Source organism: Sciurus vulgaris (genome assembly GCF_902686455.1).
Source record: "Sciurus vulgaris genome assembly, chromosome: 8".
Classification (NCBI taxonomy): Eukaryota; Metazoa; Chordata; class Mammalia; order Rodentia; family Sciuridae; genus Sciurus; species Sciurus vulgaris.
This window is the reverse complement of record NC_136468.1, coordinates 12,277,177-12,293,219: the sequence shown is the minus strand read 5'-3', so window position 1 is coordinate 12,293,219 and position 16,043 is coordinate 12,277,177. Positions and strand designations below refer to the sequence as shown.

The 16,043-nt window shown below is 41.5% G+C and overlaps 1 protein-coding gene and 1 long non-coding RNA gene across 5 annotated transcripts in view; one reads left to right on the top strand and one right to left on the bottom strand.

The window, feature by feature from the left end:
• The window catches only part of LOC306668360 (TRPM8 channel-associated factor 1), a 46,912-nt gene that overhangs the window by 7,938 nt on the left and 22,931 nt on the right, over positions 1-16,043 (bottom strand). For all 4 annotated transcript variants that reach the window (XM_079151637.1, XM_079151639.1, XM_079151636.1 and 1 more), the window contains exons 2-3: positions 11,655-12,288; positions 116-1,110 (exon numbers count right to left, since the gene is read on the bottom strand). In XM_079151637.1, coding sequence (XP_079007763.1) covers positions 116-1,110; positions 11,655-12,274 — 1,615 coding nt within the window. In that variant the 5' untranslated portion in view covers positions 12,275-12,288. The remainder of the gene's footprint in view (positions 1-115; positions 1,111-11,654; positions 12,289-16,043) is intronic.
• Positions 1,130-5,375, top strand: LOC306668364. The gene is made up of 2 exons (XR_013765855.1): positions 1,130-3,082; positions 3,182-5,375. It is a non-coding gene; the product is annotated as an uncharacterized lncRNA (long non-coding RNA).

Below are 16,043 nucleotides of genomic sequence, written 5' to 3'. Positions count from 1 at the left end.
GTAAATGTCAGAGGATAGAGACAGTCGGCTGCAGAGGTCAGACCCCCAAAATCAGGTGCTGCAGTCACATGCAGATCCCGTTCCAAGGCACCGAGCTCCCAAGCGCCCTTCATACCTGGATTGGTGCAGTTGACCTCCACGGTGATGGGCGACTCAGACGGGCGCAGGTAGGGGCTGCTGTACATGTCTTCGATTTCTGGGACCAGCAGAGAGAGGTCGCTTCCAGAGTGGGCCAGACCCGTGGCCAGGGAGAGCATGGCCCCCCTGCAGCAGTCATTGATAACGGGGTTCTCCCGGGTGGCTACGGGGAGCCGGTAGCGACTGAGCAGCTTCCTCAGCAGCCGGTGCACGGACATGTAGGCAGGGATCTCTTCGGCGGGGATCTGGAGGAAGGCTGCACCATCCGGGCCCAGCTTTGCCAGCCAGCCCTTCTCCACATTCCCTCTCTTTCTGCCCATTATAACCTGGAACTCAGCCAGGGTGGAGCGGAAGTGATAGGTCCTTATTCCCGCTTTCGGGGTACGGAAGGGCCCTGGGTTGAGGCTTTGGCTTGTGATGCTGATGCCAAAGGGGTTGAGGAGGAGGTTTCCCGGGAATCGGGCCAAAGGGGACACTCCTGGGTTCTTGAAGGCCCACCACCAGGCCTGGGCTCCGACGAACAGACCCCCGCCCTCTGCTACAAACTCCTGCAGCTCCTTGATCCCCACTTCACTCACGGGCTCGAAGCAATAGACGCTTGCATCGCTGGTCAGATTGGGTTCAATGCTGGTGTCTATGCCCCCCACCGCGAGCAGGCCGCTCAGCGTTCTCAGCTCCGTCTGCACCACGATCTTGCCCCTGCGGCCCCCATCCAGCCAGCGGACCGCATTGAGCAGAAAGGGGCCCAGTTTCCCCACCGTGAACAACACCTTATGACCAGTGACCACCACCCGACCCCGGCCATAGCGGGCAGCTGCGATCACACAGCCGTGGTAGGAATCTAACCCCAGGGGAAAGGCTAAGGCCCCGTGCACTAGCAGCTGGGAGGGGAAGCAATCCGAGTTGCTGATGTCCAGCTCTGAAATCCCATGCAGGAGTTCGTCTCTGTCCTCGGAGAGGTCATCTTCACAACTGCAAAGGACACAGGCACTCTGGATTAGAGGAAGGCTCTGCACAAGGCCTCTGGGCAGCACCTGAGCAGCAGCAGGGCTAGAGACCTGTTGCCTGTTCACATCTTGCAGGAGAGTCAGGAGAACAGAGTGGGCACAGCTGACCTCCCCGGGTGTGGAGATGTGTTAGACGGACAGAAAGACTCGGCATGAATTCTGCTCTGCACATTTTTAGAGCACAATTTCTCCGTAGGAACATTGCAAAGGAAGTCCTGTGTTGCTTACTCAATACTAGACCTTAAATATTCTAGACTGAAGTTCATGTTTATTTCAGCACTTTATATGTCATATAAAAACTAATGGCAAATCATGGTTCTATTCTTATAAGGAGTCTTCTTTATAAATTTTATGCAACTAATTTTCCCCAGAAAGCCAAACTAGTGGCACTAGTGAAGAATCATTACTCTGTCAAATAGTGGAGCAGGACAGTTGACTGGCCTTAACTCTTGTGAGCCACTGTTACCTGACCCAACAGGACTTGCCTGCCTACATCTGGAACCCCAGCCCATCACTGCCTGCTCAGTGGCTGTCACACATGCTGTGGGGTTTTGCTTAGCACTATGGTTTACTTTCAATGGGTAACCCATCCTTATAGGAGCTCAGGGCACCCATAATTGGGAGATGGAGCACGGGACACCTAGTGGGATTATTGGGGTAGGGTGACCTCTGTAAGCTTAAGATTCCAGAGTTGGTTCTGCCATTTTCTTAGGTAAGGCTATGCCAATCGTGTGGTCAGAAGGCAGCTTTGAGGAAACACCAAAAAAATGGAGGACAGTAGACAACATATTCACACTGTTGATGCTGTACGCTCTGCGTCTGGCAGAACTCTAAGTAACTGACGGGAAAACCGTGGTCCCCACAGCAGATCCTTTCCAGAAGATAAAGCATCACCTCACGATTTAAAGGTGAGGCTCCCTCTCCCAGAAGCACTAACCACTAAAATCATCAACTAGTTATTCTTTCTATGATTCCAGGCTGACCAAATATCCTTATGCTTCCAGTCTTGCTTCCCATGATCACCTGCCTAAAGACAGTAGAAGTCATTAGCTAGGCCAAGTAGAATATTCTGGTTTGGAGACATGTATTTTTCTCAAGCATCACCTAGACAGTCTATCCCTAATTTGATAATTATTAAAAAAAATGTTTTTAAAATTTTAGTACTTTAAATATGCATGCAAAATTAAGTGAAAAATGTTTTAATCTTATGAGGACTTCTATTTATAAATTTCATGCAATTCATTTTTTTAATAAATGCAGTCAGTGAAAAGGTGGGATACTGTGGTCTAAATTAACGTATCAGCATCAGAATTGCTCCACCAGCTATCCTGACAAGATGAGAAAGGTAAGATGCAAAGCTGACATTCAGACCCCAAGTCTCTAGAAGTTCATCTAGATAAGGTCACTACCTGAGTTCAATCCCAATAGTCATGCTTATATATAGGAGATGTTAACTAATAATTCCATACTTTAAAAAAGTTTCAGTTGGGTTTTTCTCTTTCTCACCCTCTTCTGAAATGAAACAAAAGCTATTAAAATAAAAATTCATACTGCAAACTAGGACAGTGGGGTATTGATAGAGAATATGAAGTGAATGGAAGTGATGGCTTAGAGATCCTGGGGAACAGAAGGATCTGGAGCTGCATGTGTGTGCAAGAGAAGATCTTGAAAATGAGAGGACCAAGACTATCATGTGTGCTGAGAAATGCACTGCAGAAAGCAACAATGATCAGTCTAGAATTTCACTTTCTATTCAGAATTTAAATAGGAAATAATCTCTGAGCACTCATTGATAACTGAAAGCATGAAAGAGAAGCACCAAACTAAAGACAGAGAAAATCAACTTCCACGGAAATAGCAGTGATCCAGAAAAGGGAAGCTCTAAAGATGTGTGGTCTATCAGTAGTAAATTTTAAGAAAAAAATGTTATTAAAAAAGTGAGGGCTGGGGAGATAGCTCAGTCGGTAAAGTGCTTGCCTTGTTAGCACAAGGCCCTGGGTTCGATCCCCAGCACCCCCCACCCCCCCAAAAAAAAGGTGACAGACTGGTATAAAAAGTTATTAATTATGATAAAAGTGAATTGCCAAATCGATAATCTCAGTTTGAACACAGGGGAAGAAAAGTAAGTCTTGGCCTGGTTACTACTGAGAATAAGTACAGTGGAAAGTTGAGCAAAGTGTGTCTTTGGAGAGCAGCTCTCTAGGTCAAAAAGATGATTATCAGAAAGAAAATGTGGCATATATACACAATGGAATACTACTCAGCCATAAAGAATGGAATTATGGAATTTGCTGGTAAATGTATGGAAATGGAGAATATCATGCTAAGTGAAATAAGCCAATCCCCAAAAACCAAAGGCAGAATGTTCTCTCTGATATGTGGATGCTAATTCACCAAAAGGGATGGGAAGATTAGAAGTTCATTGGACTAGACAAAGGGGAATGAAGGGAAGGGAGGGGGGCTTGTAATAGGAAAGAAGTGGAATGAATCAGACATAACTTTCCTATCTTCATATATAAATATGTGACCATTGTTAAATCTACATCATGTACAACTACAATAATGGGATCCTAACAGGAACGAGTTATACTTATTCTATGTATGTACAGTGTTTCAAAATGTACTGTACAGTTATGTTAAAAAAAAAAAAAAGTTGATTATCAGAAAAGAGTTAACAGGCAGGAGGTCCAGATCAGAAGATCCAACATCTAGCTAGCCGGAGTTCCAAAGTGAAAGAACAGAGAGAAACAAGAGAGCATAAAATGAGGAACACCTCCTTAGATTGCAAACAGACTGGAATCTGGAGCACAAAGTCACTGTCAGAACGCAAAGCAGGAGAAGCAAAGGGAAGCACAGCATCCAGCGAGTTACAGGAAACTTACGGACCCCAAATGTGAAGAGAAAATCCTAATGGGTCCCAAAGAGTGAAGACAAATGGCCTACAAAGGAATAAAGATTTCAGCTACATAAGACTTCTGAACACATGAGGATACTAAAATTACCACACAGGAAACTACCAAAAACATGACTCGAGGTTAAGTTGTAAGTCCAGAAAGACAGAAATGAGTACAACAGAGGAATAAATTGGCTACAAAAAGCTGCAGTGGGCAAGAATGAAGTATGATTCATAACTAATGCTAAAAACTGCTTATGGAGATTCCTTAGACAACTTGGAATGGACTCACCATTTGACCCAGCTATCCCACTCCTCAGTTTATACCCAAAGGACTTAAAACGAGCAGTGACGCAGTCACTATTACAGTGACGCAGCCACATCAATGTTATAGCAGCTCAATTCACAATAGCTAGATTGTGGAACCAACCTAGATGTCCTTCAATTGATGAATGGATAAAGAAACTGTGATATATATACACAATGGAATATTATTCAGCTATTAAGAAGGTTAAAATTATGGCATTTGCAGGTAACTGGATGGAGTTGGAGAATATCATGCTAAGTGAAATAAGTCAATCCCCCCAAATCAAAGGCCGGATGTTTTCTCTGATAAGTGGATGATGATACATAATGGGGTTGGGAGGGGTAAGGGAAGAATGGAGGAACATTGGATTGCATAGAGGGAATTGAGGGGTGCGGAGGGGGCCAGGGGAAGGAAAAAGAAAGAAAAAATAACAAAAATTTTTTTTTTTTTTTAAATTGATGATCAAGTCCTACGGCACTGAACAACCATGGTAAGTTAGTAGAGATAGATGTTAAAAACAGAGCAAATTTTTTAAAAGTCAAGTAAAAGTAGTAAAAAATACCAGTTGAAACCAAATGCCAGATGTTTTCACCAAAACCAGACATGAATAGGAGAGTGGGACAAATAGAAGTTCTTATCTAGAAGGATAAAATTAAATTAGTTGATCTCGAATCAGGTAGAAAAATGTTTATTTAAAAATCAAAAGTCACAAGGTAAATATGTATATTAGTATATAATAAAGGTGTGTCTTACATTATTGGATAAAAGATTAATATTTTTATAAATGTGTTGGGACAATTGGTCAGGCAATCGGAAAGAGATAAACTGAACCCACACTTCACACAATACACAGGATAAAACTCCAAATGCATCAGAGTGAGATGTGAATTTTAAAAATAAAGCCATACAAGTACTAGAAGAAAACAGATAATTTTAAAAATAATATGGATGTGAGGGAAGCTTGCCAACCATGACTCAAAATCAGATGTAATCATTAAAAGACTGATGAAATCAAGTAGTTGTAGATAAACATTTTTGGCAAAAATATGACGTACATTCAAAAAATCAAATGTAAACAAACCATAAATACAGGGATAATATTCTTAGTATGCAAAAAAGTCATAAATTGGAGAGGATACCAAGAACCCAACAAGAAAAACGACCAAAACACAGGAACAAAGCAGTTCACAAATAACAAACAATAAATGGCCTCTAAACCTTCAGAAAAATATTTGATAAAATTATCATTATATTGTAGCTCAGTGATTGAGTGCTTGCCTAGCCCATGGAAGGCCCTGGGTTCGATCCTCAGCACCACATTAAAAATAAATAAATAAATAAAATGAAGGCATTGTGTCCATCTACAACTTAAAAATATATTTTAAAAAAAGAGGGCTGGGGATATGGCTCAGTTGGGCTGGGGATATGGCTCAGTTGGTAGAGTGCCTGCTTTGTAAGCACAAGGTTCTGGGTTCAATCCCCAGCTCCGTTAAAAAAAAAAAAAAAAATTAAATTTCGGGGCTGGGGAGATAGCTCAGTGGGTAGAGTGCTTGCCTTGTAAGCACAAGGCCCTGGGTTCGATCCCCAGCACCCCCCCCCCCAAAAAAAAAGAATAATTCAAATTAAAACTATACTGGAATACTCTTTCCTGGCCATCAAAATTAGCGAAAGACACCAAGCCAGACAACAGTGCTTCTGGGCATCTGGGGAGGTACAGGCATGCCCTCCCATGGCTGGGGATTCCAAACGGCACCAACTTGATGGAAGAAGACTGGAAATTTCTAACAGAAGTATGCATATGTTTATTCTACCACTAAAATAACGATTCCAAAAGTCCAGTTCCTACAGAGTACGACAACATATGCAGAGTTACTAATTTCAATATATTTATAACAGTAAAATGTTGAAGACAACGTAAATGCCCACTTTTGAGAGACTGGCTGAATGAACTACGGTATTTTCACTGAGTTCAATACAATGTCACGATTGTAAAAAATGAGGAAAACCTCAGTGTGCTGTTGAGAACGACGACGACGATATATTAATAGAAAAAAGCAGCTGGACACCACGGTACGTGTAGCTACTCTGAAGGCTTCAGTGGAAGGATCACTTAAGCCCAGGGATTTGAGACCAGTCTAGGCAACACAGTGAGACCCCATCTCAAACAACCAACGACCACCAACCAACCAACCAACAAAGAAAGAGAAAGGAAGAAAAAAGGAAGGAAGAACTGTACATAGAACACACAAAAATCAACTCGAAACAGACCTAGCCTGAAACTTAAATTCCTAAAACAAAACACAGGGGGAAAGCTGCTTGGTGCTGGCCTTAGCAATGACTTTTTAGATATTACACCAAAAGCTCAGGCAGTAAAAGCCAAAAACAAACAAATGACGGTACATTCAATTAACATGTTTCCACACAGTCAAAGAAACAATCAACAAAGTGAAGAGTCACCCGTGAATGTGCAGAAAACATGTGCAGACCACATATCTGCAAGGGGGTTAATGTCCAGCACGTCTATGAAGCCACACAATGCAGTAGCAAAAGGAAAATAAACCCACTGAAACATGGGCAAAGCACCTGAACGGGCATTTTTCGTCAGATATATGTAAATATCAAAAAAACAAACAGTCAACACATTTCTGCAAAGATGCTCAACATCACTGATCATCAAGGAAACGGAAATCAAAACCACAATGAGATGTTACCTTGCACTTGCTAGAGGGGCTGTCACCCAAAAGTCAAGAGATAGTAAGTGTTGTCCCGTATGGACTAAGAGCAATTTGTGAATGCTGTTGGTGGGAATGCAAATTGGTACTTGGGGGCTCCTTGAAGATTTAAAAATGGAACTAGTACAGGACCCAGCAATCCCTCTGCTGGGCATATGCCAAAAGGAAACGGAATCAGCAACTTGTAGAGAGCTGCAGTCTACAGCTCACTGCATTGGTCATTTTTTCACAAAAGCCAAGAAATACAGATGATCTGAATGTTCCTCAATATTTAAACACAACTTTGAACACACACACGCACACACAAATTTCCATCACCTCAAAAGTCTACCACTTGCCTTATGAAGCTCAAGCCAGGCTGAAGTGCTTTCTATACGTATGGATTAGACCGGGCTTTTACGTACATGTGATCATAAATATGTACTCTTTTGAGCTCAGCTTCTTTCTCCGAGAACAGTTTTTGAGAATCATCCAGATTGTTGAGTCTACAAATCAGTCACCCCTTTACTGCTGCGTATCTTGTTCTTATGTGGATGTTCCACATTTTGCTGATGGAAATTTAGGTAGCCTCCCATTTGGGTCTTGCCGCCATGATGTTGACGTACAAGTTTTTGTGTGAACGTATTTTTGTCTCATGGATTCAGGGATGAGATGGCTGAGTTGCATGCTAAATGCACAGTAACTTTGTAGACCCTATTAAGTCATTTTCCAAAGTCACTGTGTCATTTTATGTCCCCACTGGCAATATATAAAAATGTCAGTTGCTCCACATTCTTGTCAAGACTCGATAGAGTGAGTTTTTAATTTTAGCTATATTTTTTAATGTCATATTTCTCTGTGATTTTAATTTACGTTTTCCTAATGACTGATGTTGTTGAGAAGCATTCCACAGGCTTTGGCTTCCCATCCAGCAGCTTTTGTGAAGGAAGTTAATGTATTTTTCCTTTTTCTTTAACTGGCTGTCTTATTAATACCAGGATGTAAGAGTTCTCCATGTACAGTGCATGCAGGTCCACTGTCAGACATATTCCTTTTGTGGCCATGTACTTTTTGTGTCTTATGTATGTGGTCAACCTTTCCCTACCCTACCGTGGCAGATACTTTCTTTTATGCTCTCATTTAGGAAGTTTTTGAATTTTTGTTTTTGCATTCAGGTCTAGATCTATTTCTAAGTATTTGTTTTGTATGGAGAGGAGGTAATGAATAGTCAGAATTCATTTTGTCACTCATAACACTATCCAGTTTTTTCAGAACAATATGTTGAAAAAGACTATCCTTTCCTCATTGAATTACCTTGGTTACTTCATCAAAAAAAAAAATGATCATAAATTTGAGAGTTTATCTCTGAACCATCTAGCCTGTTTCTTATTCTTATGCCAATACCACAGTGTTTTGATTACTTCAACTTGATAGACGTTTTGAAATTAGGTAGTGTAGATCATCTTTTTTTCTTCATTTACAAAGCAAATGCCTAAAATAGTTTTTGCTTTGCATCTCTTTTAAATTATTATTCCCCCCCCTCCCCCCCCGCTTTGGCAGTACTGTAAAGAGAACCCAGGGTCACTAACACTGAGTTACACCCCCAGTCATTTTTAATTTTTTCATTTTGATCAGGGTCTAAGTTGCTCAGGCTGGTCTCAAACTTGCCATCTTCCTGCCTGAGGCCCCTGAATTGCTGGGATTACAGGCATGTGGCACTGCTGGAATTTGTTCTCTAACAGCACAAGAGAAATTTTCCCCTTCTCTTCACTCTGCATTCTAGGAAATCTACAGTACCCTCCACCCCGTCCATGGTTTCACTTTTGGCAGTTCCAGTTACTCTGGAGTTAACTGCAGTCCAGAAATATTAAATGGAAAACTCCAGTTAAGTTGTGCACCATTTGGAATAGCACAATAAAATCTCAGACCATCCTGCTCCTTGGTGGGTTATGAATCATCTTTGTCTAGTGTATTTCTGCTATACCCACCATTGGTCTCTTAGTAGCCATCTTGGCTATCAGATTGACGACTGCTGTACCTCTATGCTTGTGTTCAAATGACACTTACATGGTTTTACTATGTACCAGTGCCTTTGTCACTCACTGCACTTCATCTCATCGCATAGGCATTGTGTTATCCCACGTCATCACAAGAAGAAAGATGAATACATTACAATAAGATAATGTGAGAGAGTCATCATTCACATTAATTTTTTACTATGTATTGTAAATAATTGCCTTATTTTATTATTAATTGTTATTCTCTTACTGTGCCTATAAATTAAAGGTATGTATAGGAAAAAGCATAGTATAAGTACAATTCAGAATTATCTGGTTTTAGGAATCCACTAGGGATCTTGGTATGTAAGCCCCATAGATAAGGGGGAACTATTGCAGTGTGAAATAAAACAAACAAAACACACACACACACACACACACACATACACACACACACTTATTTCTTATTGTCCAATCTCTATACCTTCTTTTTTCTTGCCTTATTGCACTGGCTACTACTTTTAGTGCAATGCTGAATATTAGGGTTAAGAGCAGGTATTTTTCCTTGCCTTTTTCCATTTCTAGGGGGAAAGAATGTAGTATTTCACCATTAAGAATGCCTTTACCTAGATGCTTCTTAACAGACTGAAGTGACATTTTTTCTAGTTTGTTGAAATTTTGTTATGATTCTATATTAAATTTTGTCAACTTTTGATACATCTATTGAAATGTTTTTTCTCATTTTTCCTATTCATATGGTAAATTAATTTTATGTTTGAATATTAAACCAGCCATGTATGTGCAGTATAGAGACTTGGTTATGATGTATTATCCTTTTCATATACTGTTATATTCTATCTATGGTATTACTAAGAACTCACATCCATGTTCAAGGGAGATATTGTTCTAAAGTGGTTTTCTTTTTCTTAAAAATTTTTACTCTGGTTTCAGTATCATTGAAATGCTAGTTTATAAATCAAGTTTGGAAAATTTTCTTCCTCTTCTATTTTTTTTTGGAAGAATTGTATGTAGGATTGCTATTATTTGTTTCTTGAATATTTGATAAAATAACTTGTAAAGCTATCAGGGCCTGAAGTTTTCTTCATTTTGTTTCTCATTTTAAATAAAATTTTTCTTTTGAAATTTAAAAAAACTGAAAAATTGCAAATATTGTATGGGAGTGCTTCTATATACCTTTGACACAGTTTTTTTTTTTTTTTTTTTTTCCCTAATGTTCCTATTTTGTGATCATGGTATGCTGTTAAAATGAAGAAGCTAAAGCTGGTCAAATACTCTAACTAAACTCCAGAGTTTGTATAAATTTCACCTGTTTTTCCACTAATGCCTTCTAGAATCCAGTCTAGGATGCCACACTACACTTAGTGTGGGATATTTACAATTCAACTTGTGTATTTTATGTTTTCTCTTGTGCCAATTTTGGTAATTTGTGTCTGTCGGGAAATCTGTCCATTTCATCTTAGTTGTCAAATTTATTGGCATAAAGTTGTAGTAAACCCTTATTATCCTTTTAATGTCTGCACAAGCTTTATTAATGTTCTACTCTCCATTCCTGAAATTCATAATTTGTTTTATCTTTTTGTCATGTTAAGACGATCTAGAGTTTAATCACTTTTACTGATTGTTTTCAACTAACAACTTTTGGTTTTACTAATTTGTTCTCTATATATCTAACTTCTAACCAGCAATGCCCTCCAAGGGTGTGCAGATTCTAAATAGACTCATTAATACCTGCTTAGATATTGTTTTCAAATTACTTAGGGAATCATACTTATGTTCATCTTTGAGACAATTTCAAGAAGATGCTTGATTTTTAAAACTCTAAAATTTCCTTGTTAACTGGAAGTTAAAAAAACTATTGTAAAAAATATCCATGTGCTTTGTTCTGAGGATGCTGAGAATTTTAGTAGACTATAGGTGTTGCCCAGTGTATTTTGTCTACACCTGGGATGACCCCAGCTTTTGATCATTCTCGTTCATTCACCTAATTTTACATCCAACAAATGTGTGTCAGCACCAACGAATCTGTAAGATGTTTAGTACCATCTGTGAGCAAAACAGGCCAGGCAGTGTTCTCAAGAACTTCCAGTAAAGCTGCCTCTGCACCCTCACCTGCAATTACCTGGTCCTGTGCCCCCAGAGGTAAAATTCCTCTCCTAAATTCAATACTTAGCATATGGTACCATCATTTTTTGCTGTCTTAACTTCTGAATCCCCACTTCCTATTTCCATCCTTCTGATGTACGCCTTCTCTCATGAGCCTTCCTGGGTTAAGCTTGCCAGTCCCTGGAGACCTCCATAAATTTACTAAGCTGGACACTGGGGGATATAATGGCCAATACAGGTTTTCTCCCATCAAACATCTAAGGGGTCTGGTCTGGGAAAGTAGAAGCATTGAGGACCTTGTCCCTCCCATGAGAAGGAGTATTTAAAAAACTGAGTTGTTGGTGGTGGACGTGGAGATGTGGTGGATCCACATCTAAGTAACACATTTTCTTCTGTTGGGCTGGAAGCAACCTGAAGATAGGAACCACGTCTGCTTCTTAAACTGAGGCTAACTCCGTACAGGGGTAAGGTACTCACCTAACTAAGACGGGGATCTTGGGCATCTTCTTGGAGACTTTAAAGAAACTTGTGTCCCCTTTGTTGTCGGTGAAGTACACACCGGCCACGCTGGTCACCAGGTTTCCAGGGAATGTGAACAGGACCCTTTCATCATCGCCCTGGTTGGCCCAATCCCAGGCTTGGCCTCCGATGAGCAAGCCCCCTCCTCGTTTCATAAACTGGACCAGCTTCTCAGTCATGGTTTCGTTGTAGGCATCGATGCAGTAAACTCCCAGGGAGTCATTCACCTCTGGCTCAATTTTTGCCTCTACTCCAGAGCCCTCGAGGATTTTGACCAAAGGTGCCAGGGATGGGTGCACACCAATGGGAGCCCCAGGGGAGGAACAAAGCCACCCCACAGCATTGAGGAGAAAGGGAGTGAGCTGGGCTTCCACCAAGTAGTCCTCGTGGGATAGAACCACCAGGCGGCCTCGACCGTAAGAGGAGGCAGCAATGAGGACCTGGCCCATGTCATTCACCATCACGGGAAACGAGGCCTCTCCAATGAGCAGCAGTTCACACGGGATGGCATCTTCTGGGAGATCCCAGCTTGTGACTCCATTCATAAGGGCCTCAAAGGCAGCAGAGGGAGTCGCCATGGTGCTATGGGATTCTGTAGAGAAGAAAGCAAAGGCTCAGCTTGGTGAAGAATGGGCAAACAAGCAAAACAAACAGCACAAGCAGAGCGCTCACTCTTCTGCTACCTGGGGCAACTCTCCCAACGAGGAGGAGGAGGAGTCCGATACCACCTAACGACTCGAGCTCTTAGTGTCTGCCGTCCAGGGGACCCCACTGCACCCTGTCCTCTTTAGAGCCTTAAGAATCAGAGTTGGAGAGTCTGAGGCTTTTCCACCACAGAAGGGAACAACAGAGAGAGTGGGAGGTAGGGGATGAAGGTGGAATTGTGTTCCTCAACGCGGTATTTTGAGGTCCTAGTCCTTAGTACCCACGGATGTGACTTATCTGGAAAAAGGCTTTCTGCAGATGGAATCACACTGAGATGACGTCATACTGGATTTGGGTGGGCCTTGTCCAATGACTGATATTATACAAAGAGGCAACTTGGACACAGACTGATGCAGACTAACAGGGGAAGATGGTATGAGAAGACGGAGGCAGAGGGTACAGTGACGTGTCCATAAAGACAAGGAATACCAAGCCCACAAAACCCAGACGCTAAAAGAACGGCATGATAGGTTCTGCCTCTGGGCCTCCAGAAGGAACCCACAGGCTGTCCCCTGCATTCTGAACTTGTAAGTGTGAGAGAATAAAGTCCTGTTACTTTAAGCCAGGTTATTTGTGGTCATCTGATATGGCAGTCTCTGGGGACTCTACTCTGGTGCCACATGCTGTCCCTGGATGCCCCTTCCGCTTTCTTGGCCCCCACCCTGATTTTATTACTCTCAGCTCAGTGATGTTACAACTGAAGTATGAACCTTCTGGGCTCTTAGAGAAAGTTGTTCTTTGGGCAAAGTCTTAGGCTGCATCAGAGGGAAGCAGAAGCCCTTTGTGGCTTCGGTGGAAGTCCCAAGCAGCCAGGAACAACACGTTCTGAAACGATGGCCGGTTTTAACTTGTACTGGGACACAGCTGAGGGATAGAAGTATGTCTGTGGATGTGAACTCAGTGTCCTCCGCTTCTTCACCATGAGCTCTACCTCTAGGATGATCCAAAGTCTGACCTCTGCTGCATGCACTGGACTGAAACTGTCCTCCAGAACCAGACGTCTCATAATCAGGACACCTGGGGCTTCTTGTCCCCAATGAACACTCCATGGCAGGGCATGTAGCTGCTCTTCCTATTCATGAGGAACTCACTACCTTAAATGTGGCCCAAACAGCCTCTTTTTTTTTTTTTTTTTTTTTAATCTTCAAGCCCTGAGACCACTTACTTTTTCTCCTTTCCTTATTTCCTCTTGGTATATGTGAGTTCTTAAGTTTTTTTTTAAATTTTAATTATTATTATTACCATCATCTTTGGCCCCTACTTCTCTTTTTATGTTTCTTAGGCAGAGAATATGCCCCCTTCTTGGTCTACTATACTTCCTGGTGCTACTATAACAGAATACCTGAGGCTGAAAATTTATGAAGAACAAAGATGTATTTCTTAGAATTATAGAGGTTGGGAGGTGCAAGACTGAGGGGCCCACACCTGGAAAGGGCCTTTATGCTGTGTCATCCCATGTTGGAAGGCGGAAGGGCAGAGAACGCATGTGAAAGAGTGAGGGAGGGGATTGAGCTCATGGTTTTATCAGGGACCCACTCCTGTGACTTGATAATCCACCACCTTGATAATGGCATTGATCGACTCCTGAGGACAGAGCCGCATGACCTAATCACCTCTGAAGGCCCTGCCTCTCAGCACAGCTGCACTGGCAATTAAGAAGACAAGAAGGACACATTTAAACCATAACACCAGCCCTCGAGGTCATATGCAAAACAATGACAAGCTCAGGAGTGAAGGCTGTCTGGATCTATGCTTCAGGATTGCTGACTACGAGACTCCAGCACCGCCTCTCAGACATAGTTCTGTATCTGTTATGTAGGAATTACCCCGTCGGTCACATGACGTTTCCCCGAGGATTAAAGGAAAGACACAGGTTAAACACCCTTTCCCATAAATGTATAAGAACTTACAAATTTACGTATATACTTGGACTATTTGGTTACGAGTAAATCATTTAAGTATATGAATCACAATAGGGGATTTTTGCAAAGTGAAAAAAATAAATCTAATGTTAGTTTTTATGAACAATGAATTGAGTATTTATTGATTCTGACTTTATAGTTTTCCTATTTTTCAGTTAGTATTAAGACTAATGCTAACATTAGTGCAATGATTCTTATGTTCATTTCTCAAGCATCTTGATGGGCCCTTGACAAGTCCTTGGCCTGGGCATGTGCCTTCCACAGCCGTGAATAAAAATGCCTTCATCTCAAGGTGCCTCGTAAGTTCAAGATCCAGACCAAATGCACACAACAGTCATTTATCACTGGTCTCTAACACTAAAGAAGTCTTACACTGTTATTTCCTCTCAAAAATGGCTCTTCTAAAGTACAATGCGTAAGGTTGATGCTGCTAGCCCTTAAACATAAGCATCAACTACCTTCCTATCTCAGAGAACTACAGGGAAAATATGACCAGCCAACACAGGGTTAATAAGAGGTTTTCCCCTTCTCTGCCCTTCTTGGGTCCACAAATGACCAGGAGAGTAAACCACAGAGTCACAGAATGTCCCTTCTTCCTGTCCTCATATCCAACTCGACACAATCCTATCACCAGCCTTTCCAATCATGCCACCACTAGCCCAGTTCAGGCTTCATCAATTCATGTCTGGGTGAAACCAATTCAGTTTCTACTTCACTAGGATCTTTTCCTACTTTTATTTAAAACATCTCTAATCATATCATTGACCTAAATAAAACAAAACAAAACAAAACAAAACAAAACAAAAAAAAAAAAACCCAGACTTTTGTTGGTGTCCACAGGAGAAAATCTGACTCCCTCCTCCTGGTCTGGGAGGCTGCTGTGACTGGCAGCTCCTTAAGTTTTCCAGCTTTATCTGCTGTTCCCTGCTCCCTGCAGCTTCCAGCCTGTCTGGCGCCCCTGGACAGGGCCTGCTTCCATTTCAGATTCTCTTTCCATTCTCTATCCTTTTCCCTTCCCATTCTACATCTTTCTATCTACAGCAACACTACCCTTCTAAGTGAACGTGTGCATCGGGGAGAAAATTTAAATGAGCAATTCTAAGAAGAAATGCTCAATGTTGCTAACCAGGCAATGACAAATATAATGCATATGATCATGAGATTTTCAAAAAAATAAACAAAAGAACTAGGAGAGAGAGGAGGAGAAGATGACAAGGGCTGTGTAACGGTGGAAGGGCTTTGGGGACACTATCACTATCTGAGCAATTTCCACGAACATCTGCAGTCTTGAAAGCAACTGACAATGGCAACTTGTATTCAAAGGTGAACCTGTTCTTTCTGGAGATTCCTCTTCCAGAAAGTTTTACAGAAACTGAGAGCATTGAAGATAAATCTACAAGGATGCTACTGCCACACAAACCACAAATGTAGGCAGAAAAATGAAGAACCAGAAATATAGGAGCATTTGTTAAGTGTCAGAGAAAATTTATGGAGGTCACATTTCAACATGCTAACCTTGACGAGGAAGAAGTGAATCGTTTTTTCATCTTTACACAAACTTGGACTCTTTGAAACGCTGTACATATTATTATTACAATTAAAAAGTACACTGAGGTAATATAAGAACAACCAAGCAAGTAAACATATATTAAATGACTAAGTATGTAAAAGATTGGGTAGATTGATCAACTGACCCTGTCTCGCTGGCCCTAAAAGTCTT